Genomic DNA, 14120 nt, shown 5'->3' with positions numbered 1-14120 from the left:
GGAATGAAGGTGGATGATCAAAAGGTACAAGCTATTCAAGAGTGGCCGACACCACGGTCCGTGGGTGATGTTCGAAGCATCCATGGACTTGCGGGTATCTATAGGAGATTCGTGAGGGACTTTAGCACCATTGCTGCACCCTTGATCGAGTTGATCAAAAAGAATGAGAACTTCCATTGGGGAGAATCTCAAGAACAGGCTTTCCATGCTTTAAAGCACCGACTCACACATGCACCTGTACTTGCTTTACCTGACTTTTCTAAGACATTTGAAATTGATTGTGATGCTTCAGGTATTGGAGTTGGAGTTGTGTTGAACCAAGGTGGAAGGCCTATTGCCTACTTTAGTGAGAAACTCAATGGGGCTGCACTGAACTACTCAACTTATGATAAAGAGTTTTACGCCCTCATTCGAACACTACAAGTGTGGCAGCACTATTTAAGACCTAAGGAGTTCGTGATACATACCGATCATGAGTCCCTTAAGTACCTTAATGCCCAGCACACCTTGAGCAAGAAGCATGCAAGGTGGATTGCATTCGTGGAGTCCTTTCCGTACGTGATTAAATACAAGGCTGGTAAGTCTAATGTGGTTGCGGATGCACTCTCCCGAAGGTACTCTCTACTCACCTCCTTAGATGCTAAGTTGCTAGGGTTTGAACTGATTAAAGAGTTCTATACCCAAGATAGTGACTTCGGTGAGATTTACACTTCTTGCAAACACACTGGGCAAGGTAAGTTTTTCATTTCCGATGGTTACTTGTTTTGTGCCAATCGGCTTTGCATCCCACATGGATCACTCCGAGAACTCTTGGTAAGGGAATCCCACTCAGGTGGACTTATGGGACACTTTGGGGTTGATAAGACTCTTGCCATGCTGTAGGAACACTTCTATTGACCGCACATGAGGAGAGATGTTGCACGGATGGTGGATCGGTGCTTAGCTTGTAAGAAAGCTAAATCCAAGGTACACCCGTATGGCCTTTACACCCCGTTACCTATTTCTAGTGCACCATGGGTAGATATTTCTATGGATTTTATACTTGATTTGTCTAGATCCAAGTATGGCCATGACTCCATTTATATGGTAGTGGATAGGTTCTCTAAAATGGCACACTTCATCGCTTGTCATAAAACGGATGATGCATCTCATATTGCTAACTTATTCTTTAAAGAGATTGTGAGATTGCATGGCATTCCTAGGACCATTATATATGATAGAGATGTTAAATTTCTAAGCTACTTTTGGAAGACACTCTGGTCTAAGTTAGGCACCAAATTGCAATTCTCTACTGCTAGTCACCCCCAAACTGATGGCCAAACTGAGGTGGTGAACCGTACATTAGGTACTTTGTTGCGTGCCATCATCAAAAAGAACTTGAAATCATGGGAAGAGTGTTTACCTCATGTTGAGTTCGCTTATAATAGGGCTATCCATTCTACTACTGGCTTCTCTCCATTTGAATGTATTTATGGTTTTAATCCGCTAACACCACTTGATCTAGTGCCATTACCTAGTAATGAGCGCGCACATTTGGATGGTAAGAAACGTGCAGAGTTTGTTAAGCAATTGCATGAGAAAGTCAGGGCCAATATTGAGAGGAGAACTGCTCAATATGTCAAGCAAGCTAACAAGGGTCGCCAAAAGTTGATTCTTGAACCTGGAGATTGGGTGTGGTTACACATGCGCAAGGAACGTTTTCCTATTCAAAGGAGAAACAAATTACAACCACGGGGTGATGGACCCTTTCAAGTGTTGGAGCGCATCAATGACAATGTCTACAAACTTGATCTTCCTGGTGAGTATGGCGTTAGTGCTACATTTAATGTTTTTGACTTAGCCCCTTTTGATACAGATGATGCTTTTGATTTGAGGGCAAATCCTTCTCAAGAGGAGGGGAATGATAGCATCATAGTACGTGACCACGTCTATAATGGCTCGAGTGATCAAAGGGGTGAGGATCGCATGCAAGCTCCAAGTGGATCCATTACTAGAGCTCGAGCAAAGAGACTTCGTGAGCAACTCAGTGTACTTATTCAGGCCATACACAAGTCCTTTGCAGGATTCATACACTCAAGTGAAGGTGATCGCGGTCCGGTATTGAGCATTGAAGCTACACCTGAGTATTAGGGTCTTACCAAACCCTAGTTAGCGAGATTCGCATTATAGTCATTTAATTCCACAATAGTTGATTAGATTGAATAATTGGCTCGGTGCATGTTGCACATAGAAATGCCAAGGGTAAGATTGCTTTTTAGTCATCATTATTTGTTAAGGTGAGCTGCCTTGGAGGGAAAGCCCATTTGAGGCCCGACTCATCGAGGCCCATATTAGCACACCTTAGTTCCTTTTCCTTACTAGTTTAGGGTTTACTTGTAGCTTATATAAGACACCCCATTACTCCCACAAAGGGAGACACTTTTATGATAAAAATATTGAGAGTTTTCTCCATAGCTTTCGAGCAAACCTTGAACAACTTAGAGTTATACTTTAGTGTTCTTGTTCGGCTTATCAATTCAAGAATCGCACTTGGATTGTGGCACCTTCTACACTTGCTTGAGGTTCACTAATTCGTTTGATTACGGGTTGAGATAGTATCAACAAGTTCGTAGTCACGGGGATTAGAGGGGTCGTAGGGTTTCCGCTGCCATCGTTTCTTGCATCCGACGTCAAATCCAACAAGTGATCTTGGGTCGCGAATCTCCTCACCAACGAGATTCGTATCACATCCACATATAAGCGTACAATAAGAACATCTCCTTTAGGGTTGAATTTGATGTACAAAGTATACTCGTACGGATATCTCAGAAAACTATGCTGAACAAAATAAGTATCAATGCGAGTGTACCAAGTTCTAGGAGCTTGTTTCAAACCATATAATGTTTTTTTCAATCTATATACTTTGTCTTCTTGACCCTTTCTAACATAACCTACAGGCTGCTCAACATATACCTCTTCTTCAAGAAAACCATTTTTTCACATTCATTTGATGAATTTTCCAGCAATTATTTGCAGCAAGTGATACAATCATACGAATCGTATCAAGTCTGGCAACTGGTGCAAAAATTTCAAAATAATCAATACCTGCCTTCTGCTTATAGCCTTTGACAACCAATCTCGCTTTGAAGCGATCCACCTCTCCTATTGGCTTATATTTGGTCTTATATACCCATTTCATTCAAATTGGCTTTTTTTCAGGTGGGATAGTGGTCAACTCCCATGTATCATTTTTCTCAAGGGCATGAATTTCTTCATCCATTGCACGAACCCAATGATCATCTTTGACAGCTTCTTCAAATGAGACAGGATCACAATCTGCAAAAAGAGCAAAATTCATAATTGCTTCATCAGTTAAATCATCATCTTTGCCAACAACATAATCAACAAATCGGTCTGGCATGCGGCGTTCTCTCTATGGTCGGCTGGATGTCTCAACCTGAATAGTAGAAGTTGAGGGATCACCATAAGAGTGCACAACTTGCTCCACTACTTGCTTACTAGCACTCGGTCCCATAATGGGAGAAATGGATGGATACTTTGGCGATGTCTTAAGATCTTTCCTGGACCAATCCCAAACTCCATGTTCATCAAACATTATATCTCTGCTAACAATCACCTTTCCTGTGTTTGGATTGAATAACTTATACCCCTTAGTCTCATGACTATATCCAATAAAAATACACTTCTCTGCTTTGTCATCTAATTTCTTTCTCAAATAATCTGGAACATGCGCATATGCAAGACAGCCAAATACCTTGAAGTGAGAAATATCCGGTTTCATGCCAGTCCAAACCTCTTATGGGGTTTTCCCAAAATTGCATTTAGTAGGACATCTATTCAAAACATAAATAGCACAAGATACTGCTTCTGCCCAAAAGGATATAGGAATATCTTTGGAGTGCATCATAGATTTCACCATGTCCATCACAGTCCTATTTTTCCTTTCTACCACACCATTTTGCTGAGGTGTATATTTGGCTGTCAATTAATGTTTTATACCACTTTCCACCAAATAGTCATCACAAACAAGATACTCAGTGCCTCTGTCAGTTCTCAAAATTTTGATTAAGTAGCCACTCTGCTTCTCTACATACTATTTGAACTTTTTAAACACATTACATGCATCAAATTTATTTCTTAAAAAATACACCTATGTCTTCCTACTGAAATCATCAATGAAGGTAATAAAATACTTACTACCACCATTGGAAGGAACTTTAACTGAGCATAAATCTGAATGAATCAGTTCAAGCGGTCGATTAGCCCTCCAAGCCTTGCCTTTTGGAAAAGGATCCTTGTGCCTCTTTCTCAAAATACAAGACTCACACTTCTTATCAGGAAACTCAACAGAAGGCAGCCCAATAACTAATTTCTTTCTTGCAAGAAATTTCACACTCCTAAAATTCAAATGCCCAAAACGCATATGCCATACCAAAGAATTATCACAAGTCATGGAATTAAAGCAAGGTAAATCACCACAGTTAAGAGAAATAGGCCACAAACGACTGCGGTTCATTTTTACCTTGGCAATTAATCCCAATTGTTCATCACTTATGGTGCCATCACCATATTTAAAATGTAGATCATAACCTTTCTCGGATAGTTGTCCCAAACTCAACAAATTATGATATAAACTTGGCACATAAAAAAATTAGAATTATAATTCGAGGATCCATCTTGCAAGATAATTCTAATTTTTCCTTTTCCAAGAACAGGCACCTTTTCATTATTTCCAAATCTCACAAATGCATGAAAAGATTCATCCAGGTCAGAAAACATCTTTTTTTTACCACACATATGATTGCTACAACCAGAATCAATAAACCAATCATTCTTCATAGACTCTTCAGTTGCAGAACTAGAAAATAATAAGGTCTCCTGTCTATCACCACTATTTTCAGCCACTTTAGCATGCACCTCTTTATTAGACCAACATTCATTCTAATAATGTCCAATTTTACTACAATTATAACATTTGACATTAGATCTATCACGCCTTTGAAAATTATTTTTTTGATTCTGCTGTTGATTGTTTTCCTGATCTCTATTAGAATTGTTTCTGGGGTGGTAAGAATAATTACCTCCTCCACGACCACGAAAGTTATCTCTGCCTCCACGTCCTCTACCCCTGAAGTTCTGGCCCCATTGATTTGTGTCCATACGATTCACCTCCTCTTTTCCTTTTGGGTGATCCACCTTGGCTTGTAATACCTCCTCTACCGTATCTGATGGCTGCTGATTCAGGGACATCTCATACGTCAGCAATTCACCTTCCAATTCAGCAAGTGACAAATTTTCAAAGTCCTTTGTGGCTTCAAGGACCGTCTTCTTGGTGTAAAATTTGGCAGTTAGAGATCTCAGAACTTTTTCAACAACTCTAACCTTTTCCAAATTTTCACCATTGGACTCCATATCATTGAAAATTTCTTTAATTGTACCAATAAAATCTTTAATTGATTCCGTGGATTTCATTTGGGCCAACTCAAATTGTCTCCTAAGTTCCTGCAATCTGATTTTGCTCATTTTAGTAGCACCTCGATTTGAGTTCACTAAAATTTTCCAAGCCTCTTTTGCCGACTTTGCATGTATAAATTTTTTTGCAACATGCAACTGGACTTGAGTGTTGAGATAATACATTGCCTTGTAATCCAACTGTCTATTTCTCTCTAATTCTTTAACTGCATCACTTGATAATTCTATACCTGCTACCGGTTTCGTATATCCTGTTTCGACAATATTCCAAACTCCAATATTTTGGAACAAGTTCTTCATTATCGACCTCCAAGTCTCAAAATCATTTTTACCAATTGTGCAAATAATGCGGATCCATACTTTGATTTCATAAACAAGCTCCAAGCCCCAATTTTGCGAACAAACCACAGGATCAAAGCCTAGAGCTCTGATACCACTTTGTAGAAATAAAACCCACAGGATAACAACAAATAAATTTCACTCAATGAATTAATTAGGCAGCGAAGGATAAGGAATAGAAAAGGGATAAGCAATAGCACTATTTATGACGAAGCGAGGCAACAAAACAAAAGAAGAACTATGAAAAGCTTCAGGAGGCAAAACCAATATTTCTTTATAAGTCTCTCGGCTCCTTTACATGCCACACACAAGCAGACTAGTACTACACATATATATATGGGCACCAAGTCTCCATATTGCTCAGGGATTTTGTCCACACCATCTAATGAATCAAAGACCACATTGGAATTGGACATCAAGCATCCTAGTTAGACTGGAACTCAACTAGCTAGACGTAGACCCAAACTATACTAATTCCAACCAACTCCAATTAAGAAACTAACAGAAAATAATCTTGATTTAATTCCTAGAATACTGGCACCTGCGGCTGAAGCAAAACAGGTATCTTATAGTCATGGATGATGTATGAGACATTACTGCATGGAAGGAATTGGAAAGGTCATTCCCAAATGGTGGGAACGAAAGTGTAGTTTCGATTATATGATGTGACCTCTCAACCTAAATCTGGAGTTGTGTTCCACATTGTCTTGGTTTGCTTTCTGATGATGAAAGTTGGAAATCAATGCAAATGATGACATTTTATGATGCAGGTTGTCCCAAGGAACTGTTAGGTATTGGGGTCAAAATTCCCAAAATCGTCAAGGGCTACCTCTTGCGATCATTGCAATAGCTAGTCTCTTTGTGTTACATACATAGATAATCACCATGGGCATTTTTGTAATAAGCAGACTTTGTATTCTTTCTGTAATTGTTTTCTTGTTTGAATTCTTGTAACTGCCAAACAGAAATAGTAAGTGCCATGTATGGGCAGGAAATTAGTTACGTACAAGTCACATGCATGGCACAATTATGGAAAGGCGGTGGAATAGTTATAACTAATTCTCCTTCCACCGCCGCTCTACACGCATAAAAGGATAGGAGCTGAAGAAGATAGGCAGCCGATGTTTGGATCATTTCATTTTCCTCCAAAATCTCTCTCCTAAATCTGATCATCAATAAGAAACTCTCTCCTTCATCACCAAGAGGTGTTCTCCATTTTTACCTCTTCTGATAAGGGAAATTTGGTCTTTTTCTGTCTTCTGTATCAGTGGTATTAGAGCTGGTTCATCCCAGCTCGGTAGGAAAGTCCAGTGAGAATGGCAGAAGGCACTAGAGGTCAAGAGAACCGGAGGTTCGAAGAAACTATTAGGAATTTGCTGCAAGAACAGAGCGAACAATTCGAACGAGAATTGAAAGCAATCAAGAACTTAGTGGTGGAAGTTTGTAGCCAAAAGAGTCAAGGACAACGAGAATCCCCACGCATTTCTGAAAATGATCATCAAGGAAGTTGTGGGGGTAGTTATCAGGCTCCGACCAGATTCTCTCACATCGAGTTCCCCAAATTTGGAGGAGACGACTTCAAGAGCTGGTTATACAAGTGCGATCAATTTTTTGAAATAGATGAAACACTATCAAAAGCGAAGGTCAGGATTGCTGCGATGCATTTAGAGGGTAAAGCTCTTCAATGGCATCAAGTTTTCATGAAAGGTAGGATTTCCAGAGATCCACCCTCATGGGAGAAGTACGTGAGGGCGTTAGGGTCAAGGTTTGGAGACTGCCTTTATGATGATCCCATGGGTGATCTGAAGAGCTTAAAACAGAATCGAACTGTGAAGAAGTATCAGGAGTCATTCGAAGAACTACTGAATCGAGTGGAACTTCCGGAGCAATATGTAGTAAGTTGCTTCATAAGGGGGCTGAAGGAAGAAATTCAGTTGGCAGTGAGGATGTTTATGCTACGTGACCTACAGCATGCAGTGGGACAAGCCAAAATTCCGAGTGCCTGGAAACAAAGCAAGTACCCGGGACCATCGAGAGTGCCCACCTCTTATTCCCCAAATGCTGGCACCAGTATGAACTACTCCAGACAAGGTAGCTTAAACAACACCCCTATATTACCGAACCCAGGAGAAAGGGGAGTGAGTAATCTGGAGGGGCAGAGACGAAACTCCAGGTTCTTAAGCATTGCAGAGATGGATGAAAAAAGAGCCAAGGGACTATGTTATTGGTGCAATGAACGGTATAGCCCAGGCCACCAGTGCAAGAGAAAGCAACTTTACAGGATTGAGTGCATTGAAGAAGGGATTGAAGAGCATGAATCAGAAGGCTTGGAGGATGATGATCAGGCATTGTTGACAGAAGGCAACCTAGCTCAAATCTCCACAAATGCCATGTGCAGCTTGATGGTTCCTAATTTCAGGACGATGAGAATACATGGTCAAATTGACAGAAGAGTCTTCAGTATCCTTATAGATTGTGGGAGTTCCCACAATTTCCTACACCCCAACATGGTGAGGAAATTTGATCTGAGAACAGTGTAAGTCGTGCCTGTTAAAGTAGTCGTAACAGATGGAAACTCCCTCACTACAACCACCCTATGCCCAGGGTTCCAGTGGAGAATGCAAGGACAAGAATTTGAGGGAGACGTACTAGTGCTACTTGTAGGTAGTTGTGAAGTAGTCCTGGGGATGCAGTGGTTATCTACTTTAGGGGATGTCAAGTGGAATTTTGCAGAATTGAGGATGAACAAGCCATCTATTATCTCAGCAAGAAGTTCACCGCATACGATGCCAATTATTTCTTTCTTGAGAGGAGTTATTGTGCTTTAGTTTGGGCAATTCAAAAGTTGAGGCACTACTTAGTCACACTACTTATCTCATTTCCCGCTTCGACCCTTTAAAATATGTATTGAAAAAGGCAATACAGACAGGGCGTATGGCAAAGTGGCAGATAATCCTTTCGAAATTCGATATTATTTTCACTACGCAGAAGGCAATCAAGGGGTAGGCCATGACAGATCATTTGGTCGAGAGTTCGAGGGAAGATGATTACCAACCATTGCATACTTATTTTCCTGATAAGGAGATCTTATTTATTGGCGCATCGAAAGACATGAATGAGCAATACCCTGGGTGGAGGCTATTCTTTGATGGCGTTTCGAATTCTTTTGGGGTTGGGATTGGAGCTATCTTAGTACCTGAAGGAATACATTACCCCACTGCTGCTAAATTGTGATTTTCTTGCACTAACTATATGATTGAGTATGAAGTTTCTATTTTTTGGTTGAAGATGGCATTGGAAATGGAGATAAAGGATTTGACAGTATTCAATGATTTTGATTTACTAGTGCATCAAACGTTCAAACAGTGGGTAACCTGAGATTTGAAAATTATGCCATACTACTGCAATTTGCTCAATTTGGCCAATAAGTTCTGAAATTTGGAGTTCAGGCATATCCCTCGCGCTCGTAATGTTTTCGCTGGTACTCTGACCACCTTATTTTCTATGATTCGACATCCAAATGACCTAGTAAATAAGCTTATTCAGATTCAATTTCAGGATAAACCGGCACATTGTCTAGTTGGGGAAGAGACTTCTGATGATCGCCCCAGGTATAGCGATATCAAGGAATTTATAAAGACGAGATCTTATCCTCTGTGTGCTGATTCAGCAGCCAAGAGCTTTTTGCGCAGAATGTCGTTAAAATTCTTCTTGAACGGAGAGGTGTTATATAAGGAGACATCAGATTTGGGCTTTCTAAGATGTATCAATAGAAAGGAAGCTGATTATATGATAAAAAAAAAAGGCACAGCGGTGTATGCGGACCCCACATGAATGGATATTTATTGACTAAAAAGATCATGAGAATGGGGTATTTCTGACTCACCATGGAGCACAATTGTGTAGATTTTATTAAAAAAAAATGCATTAAGTGTCAAATACATGCTGATGTTATATGTGATTCTCCTACAGAACTATATAGTTTGACTGCTCCTTAGCCATGATCAATAGGGGGAATGGATGTGATTGGAGTTATTGATCCCTCGACCTTGAATGGACATCAATTTATCCTCGTGACGATCGAGTATTTTACCAAATGGGTCGAAACAGCGTCTTACAAGAATGTGACCAAGAAAGTAGTAGCCGATTTTCTGAGATACCATATTATTTGTCGTTTTGGAGTGCCGAAAACACTGATTACTGGCAATACTAGAAACCTCAATAATGACATGATAGATGAATTATGTGAATAGTTCAATATCAAACATTGAAATTCTACTATCTACAAGTCCCAAATGAATAGAGTTGTGGAAGCCGCAAACAAAAATTTGAAGAAAATCATTTGCAAAATGACGAAAAGACACCAAGATTGGCATGAAAAGCTGTCGTGTGCATTCATGGATTATCGGACTACAATCAAAACTTCTATCAGGGCAATGCCTTACTCTCTCATATATGGAATGGAAGCAATATTACCTACAGAGGTTGAGATCTCATCCTTGTGTATTTTAATGGAAACTCAATTGGAGGAAGTTGAATGGATTAAACTGCGACATGAGCAGCTATATTTGATTGATTAAAGGCAAATGGCCCGTGCTTACAACAAGATAGTCAAATCTCGCTTCTTTGAAGGAGATAAGGTCTTGAAGCGAATTCTTCCTATTCGAGATGAAGTAAAAAAAAAATTTGTCCCAAATTGGTAGGGACCTTTGATTATTAAGAAGGTATTGCCCGGAGCAGCACTCAATCTCACGGAGATGGACAGATAGATTTTTTCTCAGCTAATCAATTGGGAACTAAAAGGCCATTAAATGGACGGATAGATTTTTCCTCATCCAATAAATGGGTGAACTCAAAGGTGGTTTTCTTCATTTTCCTTTGAATATTTTACCCCTAATTTTTTCTTTTGAACCTCCAGAATAATCTACTTCTTTATTTGATAGTCCCCTAAAGATCGGAAACCCCACACTGGGGCAGATTTTATTTTTCGTTTGTTAAAAAATCCAGTTAAAAGCTAAACTAGGGCAATTTTTAGTTCAATAGCCCTATATTAGGGCAAATTTTTATAGGATGCGGTCCTAGAATTTTAAAATTCCTGAACGATCTGCTTTCAAATCTTAACATTTTTAACACACTACCTGACCCATTATAAAAGCCAAAAAGCTCCTGACCTCCGCCTTAGCGATATTTCTAATAGAATTTTTTTTTATCAAATGACATATGATGTAAATACACCTTCACTTAATTTTGCAAGAAAAAGATTGTCACACGGATGCCATCAATCTTGAAATATATTTGAAATTGATGAAGGCTATCGTTAAAAGATGTTCATTAGATGAAAACTCGAAAGGTTGCTTTTTCTAAAAAATTTAAAAAAAATAAAAAAGAAGATAAAAAAGAAAAGAAAAGAAAAATGAACGAGCAGGGACAACCTTAGTGAAACCCGAAAGAGCGTTAAGATAGGGTTTTGAAACACCGACTGAGCCGTGAATGGAAAGTAGAGAGTTGACTGTTATGAAGCTGGTGGTTATATTCATTTGAATTTCTCCTCGTATTAAGATTCTTTTGGCAATATTGAATTTCAGGAAGGTGATATCAGAAGAGATCAAATGTGACATTTCTTTCATCACAGATAGGCCAGGAGAATTTGTATCCAAGTCTCTAAATCATCTTTCGTAAATTTAAGTCATTTTTTCATTGAAAATTATTTTTACTCTATTTTGGTGTTGTTGTATGAAATAATCTTGTTTAAAACTTTTATGTGCTTTCTATTGAACGCGGCTAGGAGATGATTTTCATAATTTATCGTAATGGGTGTATATTTATGTATATCTCATGGTATAAGTATAGTTGGTTGAGTACATATACTAGCAGATCAAGAGAAGGTTGCTCAAGGTTTCTAAACCGGACAGTTCCTCGACATCAAAAAGCTTATGTTTATAGGGTTCTCAAGACTTGAGAGACAGCATAGTATTTGCATTATATTTTGTCACAATTGTTTCCATTTTCTTTTGCAGGATTGGATTGCTCACGTCTTCTTGAAAGAAGAGAAGAAATAGCAACTATTTAGCTAAGTCTGATCTACATTGGGACGAATTTTTTCACAATGTGATATCTGATTTTATAAGTAACTTTAATGTTTGTTTAGAAAAATAGCAAAAAACGCTTCACATCTTTTGATTCAAATACATTTTCATGTAACCATTTATTTTATTGGGTTTGGATTTTATCCCACCAACTTTATTTTGTTGGATTTGAGTTTTATCCCACCAAATGTTATGTTGTTGGATTTGGGTTTTATCCCACCAACATTTATTTTGTTGGATTTGAATTTTATTCCACAAACCGTTATTTTGTTAGGTTTGGATTTTATTCTACCAACTGTTATTTTGTTGGGTTTGGTTTTTATCCCGCAAACCATTATTTTATTAGATTTTGGATTTTATCCCGCCAACCATTATTTTGTTGGATTTAGATTTTATCCACCAACGTTTATTTTATTGAATTTGAGTTTTATTCCACCAACCATTTATTTTGTTGGTTTTGAATTTTATTTTACCAACTTGTTTTTTGGGGATTGAATTTTATCTCACCAATCTATTATTTTGTTGGACTTGAGTTTTATCCAATCAACCTATTTATATTGTTGGGTTTGAATTTTATTCTACCAACTGTTATTTTGTTGAATTTTGATTTTATCCCACAAACCTGTTTATTTTGTTGGGTTTGGATTTTATTTCACTAACCATTATTTTGTTGGGTTTGAATTTTATTTCAGTAACCATTATTTTGTTGGGATTGAATTTTATCCCACCGACTGTTTATTGTTGGGTTTGGGTTTTATCCGACTAACCTTTTGCTTTGTTGGGTTCGGATTTTGTCCCACCAATCTTTCATTTCTTTATGGTTGAGTTTTCCAATCCATTAGGTTTTACTAGTTTTTTGGATTGGGGTTAGATCTCGATGATCAATTTAAATGCTTGTTGATTTTATTTGAAACTCACTTTGTTTGTTTTGATTCTGTTACAGTTGGAGCAGACAGGTAAGTAATTTGGTATCTACGTTTTTGTCTTGAATTTCTGCGAAACTCAGACAAAGAGGGGCAAGTTGTAAACACCAACAATTTTATATTATTTATTTTAATTCTTATTTCATTTATTCAATTTATTTTATTTTATTTTATTTTTATTTCTTACTCTTTTTTTAAAGAAAATCATTTCAAATCATTCTTAGAAAAATTGGAAGGAAATTAGAAAGAAAAGAAAAGGATAGATAGAAGAAAAGAATAGAAAAAAGAGATTCATCAGATTTTTGTAAAAAAAAAAAAAAAATTTCTCCACGCGAGCATCTTCTTCTTCATATGCTGGTACCGAAACCAGCATGTAACACAGAGAGTTGCAGCTGGAATTTGAAGCAGTTTTGGTTGGCATTTTTCCTTTGTTTTCCCCCCAATACATTGCTAGTATAAGAACCCACATCATTTTCACACGATTTATCAAGAATATTCTGGAAGAAAGCCATCAAATGGCTCAAAAAACCCCAGCAAAAAAGGGGTTTCATCCACATCCTTGAAAGTAGGTTTTTGGCCACCCTATTCGATATAAAAGCAAGAGAAAGGCTGGAACATGCAGCCATTAGGAAGAGGTGAGGAAGGGAAGGCGGCGGAAAAAAAGAAAAAGAGAGAGAAAACAAAGAGAGAAAAAAAAAGAAGAAAAAAAGAGCAAAAAAATTTTGTGAAAACCTTGAGCCAGGTTGAGCATCCTGCCTCCTTCTTGAACAAAACCGACCTCAATCTCAGTCACTTCGGCGTTTTTCCCGAATTTGCACTATCTACGTTTGTAGAAGTGCAACTCCTGTTCAAAAAATCCCAAAAAAAACCCCTCCAAATACATGAAATTCGGGCTCGAATCTGCTGCTTCATCAGCCCGTGAACATCTTGCAGTAAAATTTCAACTGTCAGATTCCAGTCTTGAAGCTAACTTTTCTTGGATCCCCCACATTTATTTGGTGTCTTCAAACACCAAAGGTAACCCGTTCAACCTTCTCCCTTTGTATAAGCTCGAATCTGGAATAGATTTGTCCCATTTTGTTCTTGGCCTTGTCTTTCCTTCCGCTGTCTTTTGTGAACTGTTGGCTTGAGATTTCTACCATGTTTGCATGTGATTAAATATGATATTCAAGTGATGAGATTTGATTGAGTTCCCGAGTTGCACAATATTGTTTTGGTCCAAATTTTGATGATTGTTGGTGGTATTTTGCGTTTTGACGAAATAAGAAAAGGATGCGGAAGAAAGCTTCAAAGAAGATTG

General features: G+C 38.3%; 1 protein-coding gene across 1 annotated transcript; it reads right to left on the bottom strand.

The window, feature by feature from the left end:
• Positions 1 to 3412: 3412 nt before the first annotated feature.
• LOC113751887 lies at positions 3413 to 5772 on the bottom strand. The gene is made up of 2 exons (XM_027296035.1): positions 5082 to 5772; positions 3413 to 3720 (listed from the first exon to the last, which is right to left on the bottom strand). The coding sequence occupies exons 1-2, from the start codon at positions 5770 to 5772 to the stop codon at positions 3413 to 3415; spliced, it is 999 nt and encodes a 332-aa protein (XP_027151836.1).
• Positions 5773 to 14120: the final 8348 nt, after the last annotated feature.

This window comes from Coffea eugenioides, chromosome 11 (assembly GCF_003713205.1).
Source record: "Coffea eugenioides isolate CCC68of chromosome 11, Ceug_1.0, whole genome shotgun sequence".
NCBI lineage: Eukaryota > Viridiplantae > Streptophyta > Magnoliopsida > Gentianales > Rubiaceae > Coffea > Coffea eugenioides.
Note: the sequence above shows the minus strand (reverse complement) of the source record. Positions and strands in the feature narration are given on the sequence as shown.